The sequence below is a fragment of the Paramormyrops kingsleyae genome, chromosome 6 (genome assembly GCF_048594095.1).
Source record: "Paramormyrops kingsleyae isolate MSU_618 chromosome 6, PKINGS_0.4, whole genome shotgun sequence".
NCBI classification, from domain to species: Eukaryota; Metazoa; Chordata; class Actinopteri; order Osteoglossiformes; family Mormyridae; genus Paramormyrops; species Paramormyrops kingsleyae.
In genome coordinates, this window is record NC_132802.1 from 1749109 (window position 1) to 1766983 (window position 17875).

Sequence of the window (17875 nt, forward strand, 5' to 3'; positions counted from 1 at the left end):
GACCCTGTGGCGGAAAACAATAAGCATGTTTGGGGGAGCAGATGGGCCCCAGAGGAGCGGATTTACCCCCAGCCTGCTCTCTCTTCCGGCTCACGGGCCCACACTGTCCTGTGGTCTGTCTGGTCTCCAGATCTGAAGCTGGGAGGTATTGATGGCAAACTGGGCCACCTGGAAGTGGGCAGCGTCTTCACGTTCCGTGTGACGGTCCTCCAGGCCAGTGGCATCCCGCCCGAATACGCCGACATCTTCTGCCAATTCAAGTAAGTTGGCAGAGCTGCTAGCCGGCCGTCATGCTCAGTAACAGCCAGCTGTGTGCGGCCGAGTGACCGTATCGTGTGGTTGCCATTCACAGCTTCCTCCATCGGCATGACGAGGCCTTCTCCACCGAGCCCCTGAAGAACACCGGCAAAGGGTCGCCCCTCGGATTCTATCATGTACAAAACGTGAGTGACGCGGCGAGCTCTCATCTTCAGATAGGTTTTATTCTTCAGATAGTGAGTGATAGTAACTTAAATCTCTGAACAGATTCGATTAGCTATCAAAGCGTGCAGAGCAGCATCAGTAAGTGAGACGTCCGGCGTCCCTGTGCTGATGTCATCCTCTGTTTGCCCCAGGTGGCCGTGGAGGTGACAGAGTCATTCATTGAGTATGTGAAAAGCAAACCTATCGTCTTTGAAGTATTTGGGCACTACCAGCAACATCCCTATAATCTCCAGGGTCAGGAGAATGTCAGGTACGCCCACGTCGTCCTTTAAGCCTTGCTGCCGGAGTGTGTAGGCTGTGTGTGTGTTTCTCTGGCTTTTCCAGAGCAGTGGGGGTTGATGCAAACACTGAAATGTCTGTATGATTTTATATTTCTGTCTTCAGTGCCCCACAGCCGTCCAGGAAATATTACCCCCCACCTATGCCTCTGTCCAAACCAGGTAGGGGCGTCGACTAATACCAATCTGAATGTTTGGTTTGTAATTCTGCAGAATAACCAAGTTAGCCCAGACTGTGTGTGATCACCCGTCAAACAAAACCACATCAGAGAGAGGCTTCGGCTCAGCTTAGAGAGACGTTTGTTTTTCAGTTGAAGCCCAAACAGCTCAGGGGTTCCACCTGTTTACATCAACATCGATGCACCTGCGGTAATTAAAATGGGTTTTAGACATGGATGAGAGAGGTGAGGCAGCCAGGACTCCATAGATGTGACGCGAGTCGTCTGAACGTTATTCCCAGCTGTGACTCATCATCAGCACTGGTGTCTGGCTGTGACTCATCTGTGTGTGATAAGTGCTGGTGTGTCGGACCGATCGTGCAGCGCGACTCCTTCCTCATGCTGATGAAGGGTGCAGTCGTTGCAGCACCCCCCCCCCCCCCCCGCCTCTGCTGTGGCCTCCTGCTCATCACGGCTGGCTGCTGTCCAGAAAACTCCTTCCACCTTCCACTTCTCCTGTTTTTCTGTTCATCATGCTTTTCTCTTCTGTACTACTAACCTTTTGGAACAAGATGATTAGTTTTCTTGATGCCTCATTCATTCCTTTTTTTCCTTTCCACCCCCCCCACCCACTTTTCTTAACTTTGGTCCTACATTTTTTTTTTTTTACCTCCCCCTCCTCATCATACATCATGTACTTTTTTTGAACCCCCCTCCCCCCCAGACCATACCAGAAAGATCGAGCTGATCAGGTACCTCATGAGCGGGTATGTGCACGGCCAGGTGCTGGACGCGCTGTCAGAGCACGCCAACGCACTGGCGTCCTCCGCCATGGCCAGCCTGGAGGACGGCACAGAGCAGCTGTCCCGCTTCCCCTTCCTGCCTGTGCCCATGGGCCCCGCCCTGGCCATCCCCCGGCATCACGGTCTGTGCGGTGGGAGGTGTGGAGAGCCACCCTCCCACGCGTGGCGTAGCATAGCATAGCGTAGCATAGCGTAGCATAGCATAGCATGTCGTAGCATAGCATAGCATGTCGTGGCATAGCATGCCTGTCAGTGGTGATCCCAAGTGCACAGCCTTTCCAGCTTTAACCACTGCACTGCTAGGGGAAACACATTCAGTACAGCAGCTGTATTGAAAATGTAGCAGGTACCCACCAGATGGGTGTTGGTACCGCAGATTCCGGGAGGACGCTCACACACAACTGAAACAGCTGGGAACATGTGCTGAGATACTTATTTTCCTCCTTTATCTGTTTTGCATAATAAAAGCATAATATTCTTTATTCCTGTTAAACCTGCTTTTGTATGCAGCTTATAGCAGAATCCATCTTGAGACACAAACCTGCAGCCTCATAGTCAGAATGGCCAGGACTCAACTGCGCCACCTGCTGGTTGTAACCGTCAGCCATGTTTGTCACCTTGAGTTCAGACACTTGCTTAGATATTAATGTCAAATGCTGATGCACATAACTCAGTAATGGCACAAAGCCCCATAGATGGCACTCTGCAGAAAATTAGCACCTCAAAGTAAATAATGTTCATTTAAAGGAAAAGTGATCTGCTGACCTAAGCCCTTTAATGAAGAGTCTATTAGTATTTATTCATAGGCTGTTAATTGGTCTTGCCCTTTACTTTTGACTGTTATGTTTAATATTAAAGTGCATAACATGAGGACTTTTCATCCAGTTTTTTTAACCTCACAAAATGCTGTCCTCAAACAGTAGTAACAGTTAAAAAGTAGTAAAGATGGCTGTGAAGGGGAGGAAAGATTTTAAAATTCTTCAGTATGTATGAGAGACTTCAGCCAGCACATGTCTGCAGTGAGATTAGGGATCTGGCCGAGTGGCACATGTCTGCAGTGAGATTAGGGATCTGGCCGACTGGCACATGTCTGCAGTGAGATTAGGGATCTGGCCGACTGGCACATGTCTGCAGTGAGATTAGGGATCTGGCCGACTGGCACATGTCTGCCGCAGGATACGGGAATGAGCTGGGCTGCTGGATGTAGAGGTATCTGCTGTGTGTGAAGCTCTGAGAGCTCTGGAGTCGAGGGTGTAGCTCTGGGTATGGATGGCAGGGAGGCCTCTCTGCCAGTACAGTGGCAGTACACCATGTGTTCAGGGCAGGGGTGGGCAGCCTTACCCAGAAAGGGCCGTTGTGTGTGGCGGGTTGTCGCTGCAGCTCCCTAATCAGGTCACTAATTAGAGGACTGATTGGCTGAAGAGTCCTCACACCTGGGTTTGAACAGCTGACCTACAAGTTACCCCTAAAACCCGCACACACACCGGCCCTTTGCAGGTAAGATCGGCCACCCCCGGTTCAGGGCAATAGGGGTTTGAGGCGGGTTTGCTCTCTGCCAGTGCAGAGTGTTTTGGGGGCTCTTGGGTAATCTTATGTCGATTGAACCTCATGTCTGCAAACTCAAAATACACATTGGCTGTGTTCATTCTGTTCTCCTTCTTATGGAGGATCGGTTATCCTGAGTGGAGTCTGGGAAGCTCCCATTAAAAGTGTCGTCACAGACCCTCCTGTGTAATGTGAATGCGTGATCAAAGGGTTGTGTTCTTGGCTCTCAGCACTGATTTTGTCTGGGCGTCCCATCCACACAGTACCAGCAACCAAGCTCAACACCATCACCAAGTCCAACCTGGGCCAGTGCGTGAGCAAGTATGACCTGCTGGTGTGGTTCGAGATCAGCGAGCTGGAGCCCACTGGAGAGTGAGTGTACTCCCTGGTCTCACTGGTCCATCCCTGCTGGTTCTGAAACTACAATCCAGCAAACTGTGGTAGCCATGATGTCACAGAATGTGGTTAGGACACTGGCTGGTTAGGGTGTGGCTGACTCACCACTGCCCCCTGTTCACCCCGTAGATATATCCCAGCGGTGGTGGACCACAGCGTCGGTCTGCCCTGCCAGGGTACCTACCTGCTACACCAGGTACGCTTCCAGCCACCCGTAGCCAACCAAACGGAGCATGCCTGTCAGCGTGACTGCTGTGTGTGACTTGCTGCATTTCGTGTGCGATCCAGGGCATCCAGCGTAGGATTACAGTGACCCTCATCCATGAAAAGGGCAGCGAGCTGCACTGGAAGGATGTGCGCGAGCTGGTGGTCGGTGAGTGTGTGGCTTTCATTTCTCTGCTGGCTGATTTCCAATCCATGAGCAGCTCCTGCACTGCCTATTGAATGTGTTAGCCTAGCCTCACTGTGCTGTCACTGCAGGATCAGCTAGCTTAGCTTCCGCAGCACAGTCATGCCGCTAGATGAATGTTAGCCTAGCCTACACTGTGCTGTGTCACTGCAAGATCAGTTAGCTTAGCCTCCGCAGCACTGTCATACAGCTAGATGAATGTTAGCCTAGCCTCACTGTGCTGTCACTGCAAGATCAGGTAGCTTAGCTTCCGCAGCACTGTCATTCAGCTAGATGAATGTTAGCCTAGACTCACTGTGCTGTCACTGCAAGATCAGCTAGCTTAGCCTCCGCAGCACTGTCATACAGCTAGATGAATGTTAGCCTAGCCTCACTGTGCTGTCACTGCAAGATCAGGTAGCTTAGCTTCCGCAGCACTGTCATTCAGCTAGATGAATGTTAGCCTAGCCTCACTGTGCTGTCACTGCAAGATCAGGTAGCTTAGCCTCCGCAGCACTGTCATACAGCTAGATGAATGTTAGCCTAGCCTCACTGTGCTGTCACTGCAAGATCAGCTAGCTTAGCCTCCGCAGCACTGTCATTCAGCTAGATGAAATGTTAGCCTAGCCTACAGAATAAACTGTTGGCCTACACACACACACACACACACACACAACTAAATCGATTTGTTAGCCTCGTCCTCAGTATGTAGCCAAAGTAATTCATTAGCCTGATCTCTGCTGTGCTGCTCATTGACGTGGCTTGCTGTGCCTCCAGGTCGGATCAGGAACAAGCCCGAGGTGGACGACACTACCGCAGACGCTGTGCTGTCCCTCAACATCATTTCGGCTAAGAACATCAAGTCTTCCCACAGCTCCAGCAGGTGGGCTGCTTGACACTGCATTCACCTAAATGAAGGGCTATCAAAGCGCATTTGTGCATCGGTCACGTACATGTCCATACATCAGACAGAATGTCCAAGACATCTCGCTGATGTTTCATAAATAGAGCCAGGAGGACATTTTAAAGTAGCTGCTGTATTGACTGCGCTTCCCCAGTAGTGCAGCAGTTACAGCCAGGAAGGCTCTGCACTAGGGGTCACGAGCACCTACCTCCCCTGATGTTTCTCTACACAGATCCCATCTAGGGAACAAGGTAATTCAGTCAGCTTTGAAATGGCAAAGGTACCTTCTTGAGCAAAGGAGGGCGACCCCTGGTGGACAAAAAGAGCTTTTATGCTGAGAGAACACTGAACACTCAGTGCGTTTAATGCGCTGTCCTCTGTGCGGGTGGTATTTCTCACTTTGAAGTGCTCGTCTCTGTCGTCTGTGTATTTTATGTGTCATTGATTTTCTTTTGTTCCTTCGTTAACGTCTGACTGTCTGCTTTCTCTTTTTCTATGCTGCTGATGGGGGTCACCGCTTTGGTTCAGGCTGTGTATTGATAAAGACATTGCTAGGTACCCAGTAAATAAGAATGTAAAGCGTCTTTCTGAGAAAGGCGCTTTATCAGGCTTGGAGAGCTTCGTTTGAGCTAGCGGGCTTTTCTGTAGTGACTGGCTGCCACCACCCATCATCATCTAGCTTTGTTCATTTTTAGAATCTTCCTTTTAGATGCGTTCTGGACTTTGATGGATCGGGGTTCCGATTACAACGGAATTGCAGGATAAGAACATTAGATGTGCATCTTTAGCGCAGTGCGTGGCCACTCAGTCCTCAAAGAACACAGACCACATGAATAATGCAGCATTGAAATGTGTGTGTGTGTGTGAAGGCAATGCTTTAATGTGCATTAGAATCGCTGAGGTGCGACTTAGAGCATCTCGCACTTCCCTTTGTTTAGCTTCTGTTACACTCATTTCCATCCTTACAGCTGCCAGGCAGACCCTAGGATGCCATTCAGTTGTAATATCAGCAGTAGTTCCCACTGTGGGATCTGAGCTGCTGAAATCCCTCTGCTCACAAGTCCAGTTGGGGTAGCCACTGATTTACACGCATTATTTTTCTCACATGCTGGGGGAATCCCTGGATAGAGGATCAGAAGTTCCTGATGTGCCATCGTGTTGGTATGTCATGTGTTCATCAACCACTCTGAAAGCAGCTTATGGTTTACAAAGTGTGGTCAGCAAAGCTTAGCCGGTCATCTGTCATTGTCCATGGGTTCTTAGCAGACCTTGATGGAGGTAACATTGACGATCCGGGTTGCACAGTGATACTGTGAATGGCGTGCTTGGCAGGGAAGATGGCTGCAGGTGACTCTCTCATCCAGGCTGCGGAGTTAGCAGGACCCCCTCCCATCTCTGTCTCTCTGAGTCTCCACCTCCCCTTCGGGTGCCAGCCTCAACCTCCCCTGTCCCTACCTTCACTAGACTTTAATCTTGGCTTCCCCAAGCCCCTGTCTGCTTATGTTGACACTAAAATCATGCCCTCAGCTTTAATCAGGAACCAGGCCATCAAACCAGCCATTCCCTTTTTGAGTCTGTGGCCCCACACCCGCCTCCTGTGCGTTCTGATAGGGCCACTGGTCGACTGTGGGCTTAACATGCTGCGTCACAGCGGGAGAGCTGGGTGAACGGGGTTACAGGAAGTTTACACAGGCAGCCCAGATACCCGGAGATTGTAGTGGAAGCAACTGTTCTATCTTAACAGAGAGGTTGCACAAATAGGGTTATACTGCTGTGACGAGTATGAGCACAGGAGATGGAATGAGTATTAAGACACTTGTGAGCAAATGATTGAAGGATTAAGTAGCAGTGATCTGTGTTGTTGGACCATTCAACATAGTACTTGGAATACATTGTTTCAGAAAATGTCTTTTCACAAGTTAGTTGATTACTGTTCAGTGCACAGCTGTATCAGTTAATTAATCCATTTATTTAGCGAATTCATTTCTAGGCAATTGTTGGTTTATTAATGTTGTTCACACCCTTAAACAAAGCTTCATCTTTAACCATTAATCAGAGTTGGTGATCTCTCTAACTCCACACATCCTAAATAGAGAGAGAAGAATGAAAGAGGGGGACTGTCTATAGGAGAATGAGAGAGGGGGACTGTCTATAGGAGAATGAGAGAGGGGGACTGTCTATAGGAGAATGAGAGAGGGGGGCTGTCTATAGGAGAATGAGAGGGGGGTCTGTCTATAGGAGAATGAGAGAGGGGGTCTGTCTATAGGAGAATGAGAGGGGGGTCTGTCTATAGAAGAATGAGAGGGGGGTCTGTCTATAGGAGAATGAGAGAGGGGGACTGTCTATAGGAGAATGAGAGAGGGGGACTGTCTATAGGAGAATGAGAGAGGGGGTCTGTCTATAGGAGAATGAGAGAGGGGGTCTGTCTATAGGAGAATGAGAGAGGGGGACTGTCTATAGGAGAATGAGAGAGGGGGGCTGTCTATAGGAGAATGAGAGGGGGGTCTGTCTATAGGAGAATGAGAGAGGGGGTCTGTCTATAGGAGAATGAGAGGGGGGTCTGTCTATAGGAGAATGAGAGGGGGGTCTGTCTATAGGAGAATGAGAGAGGGGGACTGTCTATAGGAGAATGAGAGAGGGGGACTGTCTATAGGAGAATGAGAGAGGGGGTCTGTCTATAGGAGAATGAGAGAGGGGGTCTGTCTATAGGAGAATGAGAGAGGGGGTCTGTCTATAGGAGAATGAGAGAGGGGGTCTGTCTATAAGGATCCAGCACTGCAGCCCAAACAGCAGCATAGGAGTACAGTTACTACAGATGCACCGTGACACTTTCCTGGTGTTTTAGACAGTAATGTGGCCAATCAGGTGCCCAAAGCCTCAGGAAGAGATCCACAGAGCCTGTATGTTTTCCTAGAGCGGTGCTTGCCGTAGTTTTGGGAGGGGAGGGTCACTGAGGAAGCCACACGCTGTCGGACCTGTTAACGTCGCTCCAGGCAGACTTGTGCTTGCGAGTTGCCAATGAAGTATGGAACCTTGAGGGCAGCCACTAACTTCGTTGTCCATGATTTGCCGTTCAGGCGAGCGCAGCCTGTACCCCAGCTGCACACACCTGCTCCCAGTGGGCAGGATATGCCATAGCTGGCTTCTTAGCTCCTCCCCTCCTGTCCTGTCACTCCTGGGGTACGGACCCCTGGATCTACAGCAGGGCTTGAAATGACCTTAGATGTCATGAACAGAAGGTGATGCCTTTCTCTTCAATCCTTAGGACCATCTACCGCTTCGAGGCTGTGTGGGACAGCTCCCTGCACAATTCTCTCCTGCTTAACCGGGTCACGCCCTACGGCGAGAAGATCTACATGACTCTGTCAGCCTACCTGGAGGTCAGTCTTCCCTCATGGGCCACTTTACCTGCTTCATTGTGATTATACTCTTAAGTTCTAGTGTAGCACCTTAATACTTTGCTGTTTCATGGCCTTGGAACCATTTGGTTCTGCCTCATGTTTGATGTTGTTGATTCCATATAATAATGCTACAGCTGCAGAATGTTAAAGTTTACAGTTTATATTTGATTTTGAAACATTTTGTAGCTACTCCGGCCCTTTAGAACCTGGACCTTTGGAACCATAAGTTCCACCATCCCGTGCTAATGTTCCATCAGGGCGTGTCAGAGGCTGGGTTGCCCCGTAGGATGTTTGCTGATACTTCACCTTCTCCTCACAGCTTGACCACTGCATCCAGCCAGCCATCATTACCAAAGACATCTGCATGGTCTTCTACTCCAGAGATGCCAAGATCTCACCCCCTCGCTCTCTGAGGAACCTCTTTGGAAGTGGCTACTCTAAGACCCCGGACTGGTGCGTCCTTGCATACAGCCTGTCTTCATGGGCTCTCCCTCTCACACACATACACACACGTACTGATGTGCCTTGCCATGCTTTGTTCTGTCTGTCTTACAGCAATAGAGTCACAGGAATCTATGAGCTGAGCTTGTGCAAGATGGCTGACACAGGAAGTCCAGGTTAGTGGGGATACCTGTAGTATGTAAACATGCGTGTGTATGTCTTACATTTGTTGGCCTTCCATTTATGCTGGTATGCGACTTTATTTCACATTAGGGACCACCCGTATGTACATGTGGGTGCTTTTTGACTTTTGTGTCAAGGTGTACGTCACCCTGTCCCTTCCAGGAATGCAGCGGAGGAGAAGGAAGGTTTTGGACACATCGGTAGCCTACGTGCGGGGAGAGGAAAACCTGGCCGGCTGGAGACCCAGAGGAGACAGCCTGATCCTGGAGCACCAGTGGGAGCTGGAGAAGCTGGAGCAGCTGCATGAGGTGGGCTTGCTGGAACATCTGCTGATAGCCTTCACCCAGAGTTCTCCGGCCCCGTTCCTCATGGCCTTCGTGTCGCCGCAGGTGGAGAAGACGCGGCACCTGCTGCTGCTGCGGGAGAAGCTGGGCGAGGCACCACCCAAGTCCCTGAGCGAGTCCCTGTCCCCCAGCTTGAGCTCGGACTCCCTCAGCACGTCCACATCAATCTCCTCCCAGATGTCCAGCGGCACCATTGAAAGCGCCGTCACGCCCAGCGAGAGCAGCGGCTACGACTCGGCTGACATCGAGAGCCTGGTGGACCGAGAGAAGGAGCTGGCCTCAAAGGTACGGCCCCCTCCTCAGCGCAGGTCTGCTCTGGTTGGGAAGCATGTACTAGACAGCACATTGCAGTGTGATACATGGTGAAACACCTCAGGATCCCAGTTGGTGACCCCCCCCAGGTCAGTTAGCAGTCCCACTCTCCGTAAATGACCACCTATCTGCTGCAGCCAGGTGTTACGTGGGCGTCCTCTCGGCCTGGTCCAGCCGCTCGGGTCCTCAGCAATGAGGGTACTGTGAGCCGGATCACTGTCAGAGAAATGCGCTGCATGGCCGTAGTGCCCCAATGTGCCGCATTCAGGACTCCCTGAGAGACCGCAAGTCAAACCGGTAGTACCCAAGGATTCTCAGAAGAGACACAAAGGGGGGTTGGCCTGACCCATGTTAAATGCTGAAAGGTTTTACACATCACTGCACTAGTGCACATCATTCATCGAAATGAAATAAAAAAAAAACTTAGAAAGGAAACCACATACCACAAATCCATCCGCCGTTATGTCCATAAGTTTTTAGAATATGCCTCTAAATGATTGTTCTTTGGCCCCTATCCAGCAAACACACCCTGCATATATTCGCTCTTTATGCTAGAGCAGTGTTTCCCAATTCAGTCCTTGGGGACCTGCAGACAGACAGGAGCTGGGAGGGAGCAAAAATGTGGACTGTCTGGCAGGGAGCTGGGAGGGAGCAAAAATGTGGACTGTCTGGCAGGGAGCTGGGAGGGAGCAAAAATGTGGACTGTCTGGCAGGGAGCTGGGAGGGAGCAAAAATGTGGACTGTCTGGCAGGGAGCTGGGAGGGAGCAAAAATCGTCTGTGGGTCCATGAGGACCAGGATGGGAAACACTGCAGTGCAGGACTCCGTTGCTGTACCACGTGTTTAGTCACATGCCGCTTTCTTGCAGTGCCTACGGCTCCTGACTCACACCTTCAACACGGAATACAGTCAGGTGTGCAGCAGTATCAGCGACTGCAAGGTAACGAACAGGTCACGTGACACGTCTTGGCGTCCGGCTAGCCGGGACCCTGCTGGCTTTACACACTCGTGTTCTTAGCGAGCCTCTGTAGGCGCTATCTTTATTAAGGTATTCGGTTCTTTACTCAGCAGAATGATCGGGAATGACCTCCAGGGCACTGATCTTGTAAAGCCTAATCGTCATGCCAACAGAGGCTTAATATCATCACAACTACAGATTTGCGCTATATTCGCAATATATTTTTTAACTCACAGCTAAAACATGAGGTATGCAGTAAGTGTGAAATGACAGTGTATTTATATAGTCTGCTTTTCTCTGCCTCTCGTTGTTGCCCCAGCTGTCAGACATTTCCCCCATGGGTCGTGACCCCTCCATCACCAGCCTGAGCAGTGCCACCCTCACTCCGTCCTCCACCTGCCCCTCCTTGGCTGATTCCCGCTGCAGCTCTGTTGACCAAAAGTATGTCTGTCTGATACTGGTGACCTTCCCATGTCCTTTGAATGTCCTCAATCTGCCGTGGTGGACACAGCGAATAGAGGCTCTATCCATTGTTTTATGGCTATACCTTCTGTTTAATAACATGCACTGTAAATAGCAGTGGCATGGAAACCAAAGCTTTCCTCCGCAAATCTGTGGTGCTGGTATTCGGAGTGAGAGTTACTGTCTTTGCTGCTATTAAACAACAGCAAATCCATCTTTTTGTGTCCCCCAATTCTTGCAGAATTCCAGAGGCTAACTCTCGTGCCTCCAGCCCTTCCTGCTCAGATTACGAGAACTTCCCCCTGGTGCCCACACTGGAGACGTCTTTCCTGGCTCGTGCTGGCAAGAATGAGTTCCTCAACCTTGTTCCAGACATTGAGGAAATGAGGCCAGGGTATGTATGCCCTACTGCACAGCTCTCAGTGCATCCCACAATTTAAGGCTGCGTATCGCTGGTCTCGGTCCATCCCAGTATTTAAGGCTGCATGTTACTGGTCTCAGTGCATCCCAGTATCTAAGGCTACATGTCACTGGTCTCAGTGCATCCCAGTATCTAAGGCAGTGTGTCCCTGGTCTCAGTTCATACCAATTGGTAATTCTGCGTGTCACTGGTCTCAGTGCATCCCAGTATTTAAGGCTGCGTGTTACTGGTTTTAGTGCGTCCCAGTATTTAAGGCAGTGTGTCCCTGGTCGCAGTACTTCCCAGTTTGTAAGGCCGCATATTGCTGATCTCAGTGCGTCCCAGTATTTAAGGCTACATGTCACTTTCCTCAGTGCAGCTCCTTACTTAAAGCTGATTATAGTTGGTCTTCATGCAGTCTTATTTAGACTGTACAGTCACACTCCGCACATGTTCATGTCCGCAGACCCTCACATGCTGTTAAAAAAGGGCAGATAAGCTGCCTAACATCTGTGCAGGACTGCACTGCAGCGGAAACCATGTCATCATCATTTTCATACTGTTATTGTGGAAATGCTTATCCTATTCAGGGTCACGGGGGGTAACCCAGGTCCCAGAGGTGTGAGGCAACACTGCTAATCACTGCACCACCATGCCACCCCTATTTGCACTGATTTAGGTCATTTAATGTTACGTCTGTTTATCAGCTAACTTTACTGCAAACAGCATCGATCTGCAGGCTACAGTACTCAGTGATAAATACTGTTAGTTTATTTCTTGTGAAATGCTCCACAGGCGTGGTCTAGGTCATTGATCTGCCTACTGGAAAGCACTGGCTGCCTTGTCGAGGAGTGAATCAGGAGGGGGCGCTTTGCTGCCAGACCCCTGTGACCGCTGTGGTTTCTGCCCTCTCGCCCAGGTCGGTGGTTTCCAAGAAGGGCTACCTGAACTTTATGGAGCCGCGCTCCAACTCGTGGGTGAAGCACTTTGTGGCGGTGCGCAGGCCATACGTCTTCATCTACAACAGCGACAAGGACCCCGTGGAAAGAGGGGTGCTCAACCTGTCCACCGCCCAAGTGGAGTACAGCGAGGACCAGCAGGCCATGCTCAAGGTGCGCTCCCTCTGCTTGCCTCGCGTCTGGCATATTCTGCCTGTGGTTTATGAGAGTTTAGGTTCAGCTTAGGTCTTTTATCCATCTTCTCCTTTTAAGAGTGTGGTTTTATAACCACCTATTCATGCAAGTAGACATACAGGTTCAGTACATCTTAAAGGAACGATAGCAGCCCCATTCTAGGAGTGGAACCCCTAGCAACTACCTGAATATAAAACTCAATCCTTACTCATGGTGTTACAATAAGCAGATCACAGAACAATCTCCTCTTGAGTTTCTGACACACCTTTGTGTCTGTGTGTCTGTCTGTGTGTGATATGTGGTTTTCAGACTCCCAACACGTTTGCCGTGTGCACGAAGCACAGAGGAATCCTCCTGCAGGCGAATAATGACAAGGACATGAATGACTGGTTGTATGCCTTCAACCCCCTGCTGGCGGGAACTATTAGGTACAGCCGGTCCTGAGCCTGAAAGAGCCCTGTGCTGGCAGTCACTTACGTATCCACAGTCACGGCATATTACTGACTGTATCAGGTACAGTCAATCCTGAGCCTGAAAGAGCCCTGTGCTGGCAGTCACTTACGTATCCACAGTCACGGCATATTACTGACTGTATCAGGTACAGTCAATCCTGAGCCTGAAAGAGCCCTGTGCTGGCAGTCACTTACGTATCCACAGTCACGGCATATTACTGACTGTATCAGGTACAGTCAATCCTGAGCCTGAAAGAGCCCTGTGCTGGCAGTCACTTACGTATCCACAGTCACGGCATATTACTGACTGTATCAGGTACAGTCAATCCTGAGCCTGAAAGCGCCCTGTGCTGGCAGTCACTTACGTACCCACAGTCACGGCATATTACTGACTGTATCAGGTACAGTCAATCCTGAGCCTGAAAGAGCCCTGTGCTGGCAGTCACTTACGTATCCACAGTCACGGCATATTACTGACTGTATCAGGTACAGTCAATCCTGAGCCTGAAAGAGCCCTGTGCTGGCAGTCACTTACGTATCCACAGTCACGGCATATTACTGACTGTATCAGGTACAGTCAATCCTGAGCCTGAAAGCGCCCTGTGCTGGCAGTCACTTACATATCCACAGTCATATATATATTATAGTTTAATTTCATTCAAGTGCTTTCTTGTAACTCTTGTATTCTATAGATTTCGCTGAACTGCACATGAATGAGTGTTACATATGCATTGATTCTTTTTGGGTTAGATTGATACTTATCTGAGTAACTATCGTTTGGTAAGCTGAGTTGGTTCACTTACACAGAACGATGTTTCAGAGTAAGACCGTGGCTGTATGGGACAGGGTGATGTGTCAGTCTGCCTCATGCAGATGTCTTGCTGCTGTTTGACAGGTCAAAGTTGGCAAGAAGACGTTCCGGACTGCTGAAGAAGTGAAAGCTGTCCAGTCTGTGGAAGATGACGTTCCTCTGACTAAGCTTTCAGCGTACCAAGTGTTACCACTTATTAATTATTGTGATTTTTTGGCGGTTTTCTCTTGTACGTAGACCTGTGGCTTAAATCCCTTGTCCAGCTTCCGTTTGAGTTCTTGAACCCCCTCTCTATCTCTCTCTCAGCCTTTTCTGTTTTTTTCCTTTGAATCTGTACCGTCTTTCCATTCTGTCATACCTAACCCTTCTGCTAGAGGCATGTTGTAATACAGTCTATTTGTGTGTGCACGATTCTTCAGAAACGACTTCTCTCTTTCTCCACTCTCCTCTGTTAATTATTCATCTGTAAAGATCGTCCTTATTTAGTGTTTATCCGTCGGTCAGGACCTCTTCTTAGCCCGCATGGCTACGGCAGCAGTGAAGGCTGAGGATAGCCCATCAAGACCGATCTGAAAGCAACACTGAAAGTAAACGAATGTTGGGAGGAAGGAAAAAAAAAAACACGCAAAGTACAAGAGTGTCAGCCTCTTCCCCTCCCCAGGAGCACTGGGCTGAACTATTTATCGCTAGTTCACTGGGCTTATAATTGGCATAATGACCGAGCCTGCTCTGATTGGCTTCCCCCTTCCTTAATCGGCAGAACCTAATAATCCAGTGACTAAGGATGAGCCCAGGGTCTCCTCCAAAATATGATAGGTGGTGTTTTTTTTATGAAATATGGTTGTAGCACTAGTTTAAAGCACAGTGTGAAAGGACAGTGTGAGGAGGTGCCATGAGGCGTCGGGTCTGCAGCGTGTGGGGACAGTACCTGCAGTCACTCGCAGCTCACTGCCCCTCGCACTGCACCCTGCCCTACTTTGGTGAGAGGAAACTCCTTCTCCAAAGACCAGAAAGCACACAGGTGTGATCGCTCAGGTGCATGTGCAGGTGGGGATTTTAACGCCTGGCAGAGAGTGACAGTGCCACAGTGAACTAGTGCTGCTATTGTATTTCCTGAAGTGATTTTAGCTGCTGCATCCTGGACGAAATGCTCAAGCACCAAACTGACAGGTCAGAAAGTGCATCTTCTGTATGAACAGAATGTCATTTGTACGTAAACCTAACAGGCTTCTCTACTTAATTATACAGGGCAAAATCTTATTTTTGAAGTTTTTTTCTGTAATGCTTGAGTGCAGGATCAGAATAATGTTACAAATTCCGGAACAGATGTGCTGGCCCTCCCCATCTTGTCCATAAAATCAGAACCAAAAAAAATAAAAACCACCTCAAATAGAATGGCTCAAGGACACCTGGGGAAATGAAGTCTGATTCGATATCCCTCATCTCTGTGGCTGCATCACTGGCGCTCATTATGAACCCATGAGCTTTGGGATATCCTACGAGAGTAATATTCAGGCTAATGAAAAGACCCAGAGCCCTGTCCTCTCTGATGGTACTCATGCCAGTACTATACTACCATTCTCTTTGTTGGTGTTTTTTTTTTTAAATGCAGTATAGTAGTATAGCGGTGTTCTTCCCTAACGGGATTTGAAAATGATGTGAAAAGAATCTCTGTGGAGGAGGACAGATGGGAAAAAGCAGCCATTCCATTCTCTCAAGCTTCACGTGTCTGTTTCACCTGTAAGATCATTAGCGGACATGACGGTTTAAGGTTCGAGTTGCTGAAATGCTGTAATGATTTTTCAGACACTTGTGAATGAATGTTACAGTCTTAATACTTCGATACTTTAATACACTAAATCACACAGGGAAGAGAGTGATAAACTGCTCTGATATATTTTTATTTTTGAAAATCTTTGCTCATTTTGGCGCTGCCTGCAAATTTGGGTTGAAGTACGGGGTTAGATTGGGAAGCTCCCTTCCTGGATGTCAGGCTGCTGTAACTGCACTGAACCAGTGTGACGGACAGGGGGGTTCAGTGCTCTGGCCAACCAACCAGCAGCCTGCCCCCCCACAGGTGTCCTCATACTGAAAGCATACGGTCTCAGGGAAGAGTGCCACTGGTCAGTTTTACCCAGGATGGGCTAAGCTGACTTTACACCCCATTTGTTCCATCACAGAGGACCAATCAAAATGGCAGTCGTTTAATTAAATCATTATCGTTTATTATAACCATTCTAGGTGTCTAGCTCTCGAAGAGATTTTCAAAAATGTTACAGTGACTGAGGTCAGCCAGCCTCAAAATCACAAAAGAAGGTGGTTTTAAACAGGGTATGATTTATTTTCATGTATTTTAAGCAGCCTACAACAATGCTTACAAGGAATTCTGATCGCTCCAAAGAAAAGCACTTTTTTTTTTTTAACAGGCTATCTATTCCGGTTAAACTGTTGGTTGTTTCTCCTCTGTTTATGAAAACTAAGTATGGGATTTGGAGGAAAAGGGCATTAATAATTGTCTGAGCAAAGGTTTTCTTTGAGTCACTTGTTTACTAATCTACAGGGGTAGATATGGATTATAAATTGCTTTAACTGTTTATTTTTATTCCTATGTATATATTAGTTTGCAGCCTTTTGCACAAAATAAATGGGTTTGAGTAATTTAGGCACATAAGGTGAGGAGCGAGGCGACTAACCTGAAGACGGGAGTGGGAAGACGCGCGGCACGTAGCTGGATACGGGAAGACGCGCGGCACGTAGCTGGATACGGGAAGACGCGCGGCACGTAGCTGGATACGGGAAGACGCGCGGCACGTAGCGGGAAACTGAAGGATGCTGAATGTATTGTAAAGGTGTTGTCTGCTCTTTTTTCTTTATATAGTTTGACATCTATAGTACAATGACAAAAACTGTATAATCTTCAGGGGCATTTAATCGGGAGCCGGGATCATTTCTGTGCCTCCTGTTTCCAGAAGTGGGGGGGTGGGGGGGGGTTTAAGGATGTTTTAAGAGCTCAGTTGTCACCAGAACCCGAACATCCGAACACGTAAAATGTTAGCCTAGCTCCTCACCATAGCATCACATTGTCGACTCAGGCCTATGTTAGGTTTGTTTCTTTTTAATACATAGGCTGTAACTTTAAGATAAGATGAGGTATGACTGAGGCGTACAAAAAAACGCAGCTCCTCCTTGTTCCTCATCCTGATGACTTCTTTCTGTGCTTTATGAAAACCAAACTAACTCGGAACTGTCCTCTCTAAGGGAAGGTTTAGTTTAAAATTAAAGGAAAAACCAAGACCATTACCCTCTGCTTCAAGACAAGACAACAAAGGTGTTAACACTGTATATTGTTAGACCAGCTTCATTTTCATACTTCTGTAAATATATGTGTTGTATGGGGCTTGAATTAAAATGTAAATATGTTTCATGTATTTGTAATAATTATAATCCATTCGCTGTATAGCCTAGACGTGTAATGCAGATATCTTAATTCTGTGTATGGTAATCTTGCACCATCGAACTGTTTAGTGAATGAGGTAACAATAAAAGTACATGCAGTGCATTAGCAGAATAATAATAATGTGTGGTTTTGTCTTTTTATTATTATCCTTCATTAACAGCGTAATGTCATTATACAGTGATCCCTCGAGTTACGAGCGGTCTGACATACGAACAACTTGGGTTACGACCAAAATTTTAGCTTTGACTTACGACCAGTCTTGAGTTACGACCCGAATACCGGTGTTCTTACGAGTTGAGCTACTTTGTCGATTTGGGCTACCGTAGTGCTAATCGATAGCCCCCCCCCCCCAAAAAAAAACCCCTTACCCTAACCCCTAAAACCTATCCCTTATCCCAAGACGGTGGAACTGCACATGCGCAGAAAGGCTCGATAGCACGTCTCGATAGATAGCTCAACTCGTCAGAACACCGGTCGAGGCCAAAACGTGTATCCGCTTGTGCTTTTGTGAACAAAGAGCCGAGAGGCGCCCAAAAGCATCAATCTGAGCCCAGATACACCTGTTTG

General features: G+C 48.5%; 1 protein-coding gene across 17 annotated transcripts in view; it reads left to right on the forward strand.

Annotated features, from left to right (window-relative positions):
- Positions 1–17428, forward strand: part of kif1b (kinesin family member 1B) — a 75379-nt gene extending 57951 nt beyond the window's left edge. For all 17 annotated transcript variants that reach the window (XM_072713335.1, XM_072713336.1, XM_072713340.1 and 14 more), the window contains 19 exons: positions 131–260; positions 353–443; positions 615–733; positions 868–923; positions 3531–3639; positions 3793–3859; positions 3952–4036; positions 4829–4934; positions 8221–8335; positions 8676–8809; positions 8912–8973; positions 9143–9288; positions 9370–9609; positions 10504–10575; positions 10913–11034; positions 11297–11449; positions 12375–12567; positions 12898–13016; positions 13936–17428. In XM_072713335.1, the coding sequence (XP_072569436.1) occupies positions 131–260; positions 353–443; positions 615–733; positions 868–923; positions 3531–3639; positions 3793–3859; positions 3952–4036; positions 4829–4934; positions 8221–8335; positions 8676–8809; positions 8912–8973; positions 9143–9288; positions 9370–9609; positions 10504–10575; positions 10913–11034; positions 11297–11449; positions 12375–12567; positions 12898–13016; positions 13936–13978 (2162 nt within the window). In that variant the 3' untranslated portion in view covers positions 13979–17428. The remainder of the gene's footprint in view (positions 1–130; positions 261–352; positions 444–614; positions 734–867; positions 924–3530; positions 3640–3792; positions 3860–3951; positions 4037–4828; positions 4935–8220; positions 8336–8675; positions 8810–8911; positions 8974–9142; positions 9289–9369; positions 9610–10503; positions 10576–10912; positions 11035–11296; positions 11450–12374; positions 12568–12897; positions 13017–13935) is intronic.
- Positions 17429–17875: the final 447 nt, after the last annotated feature.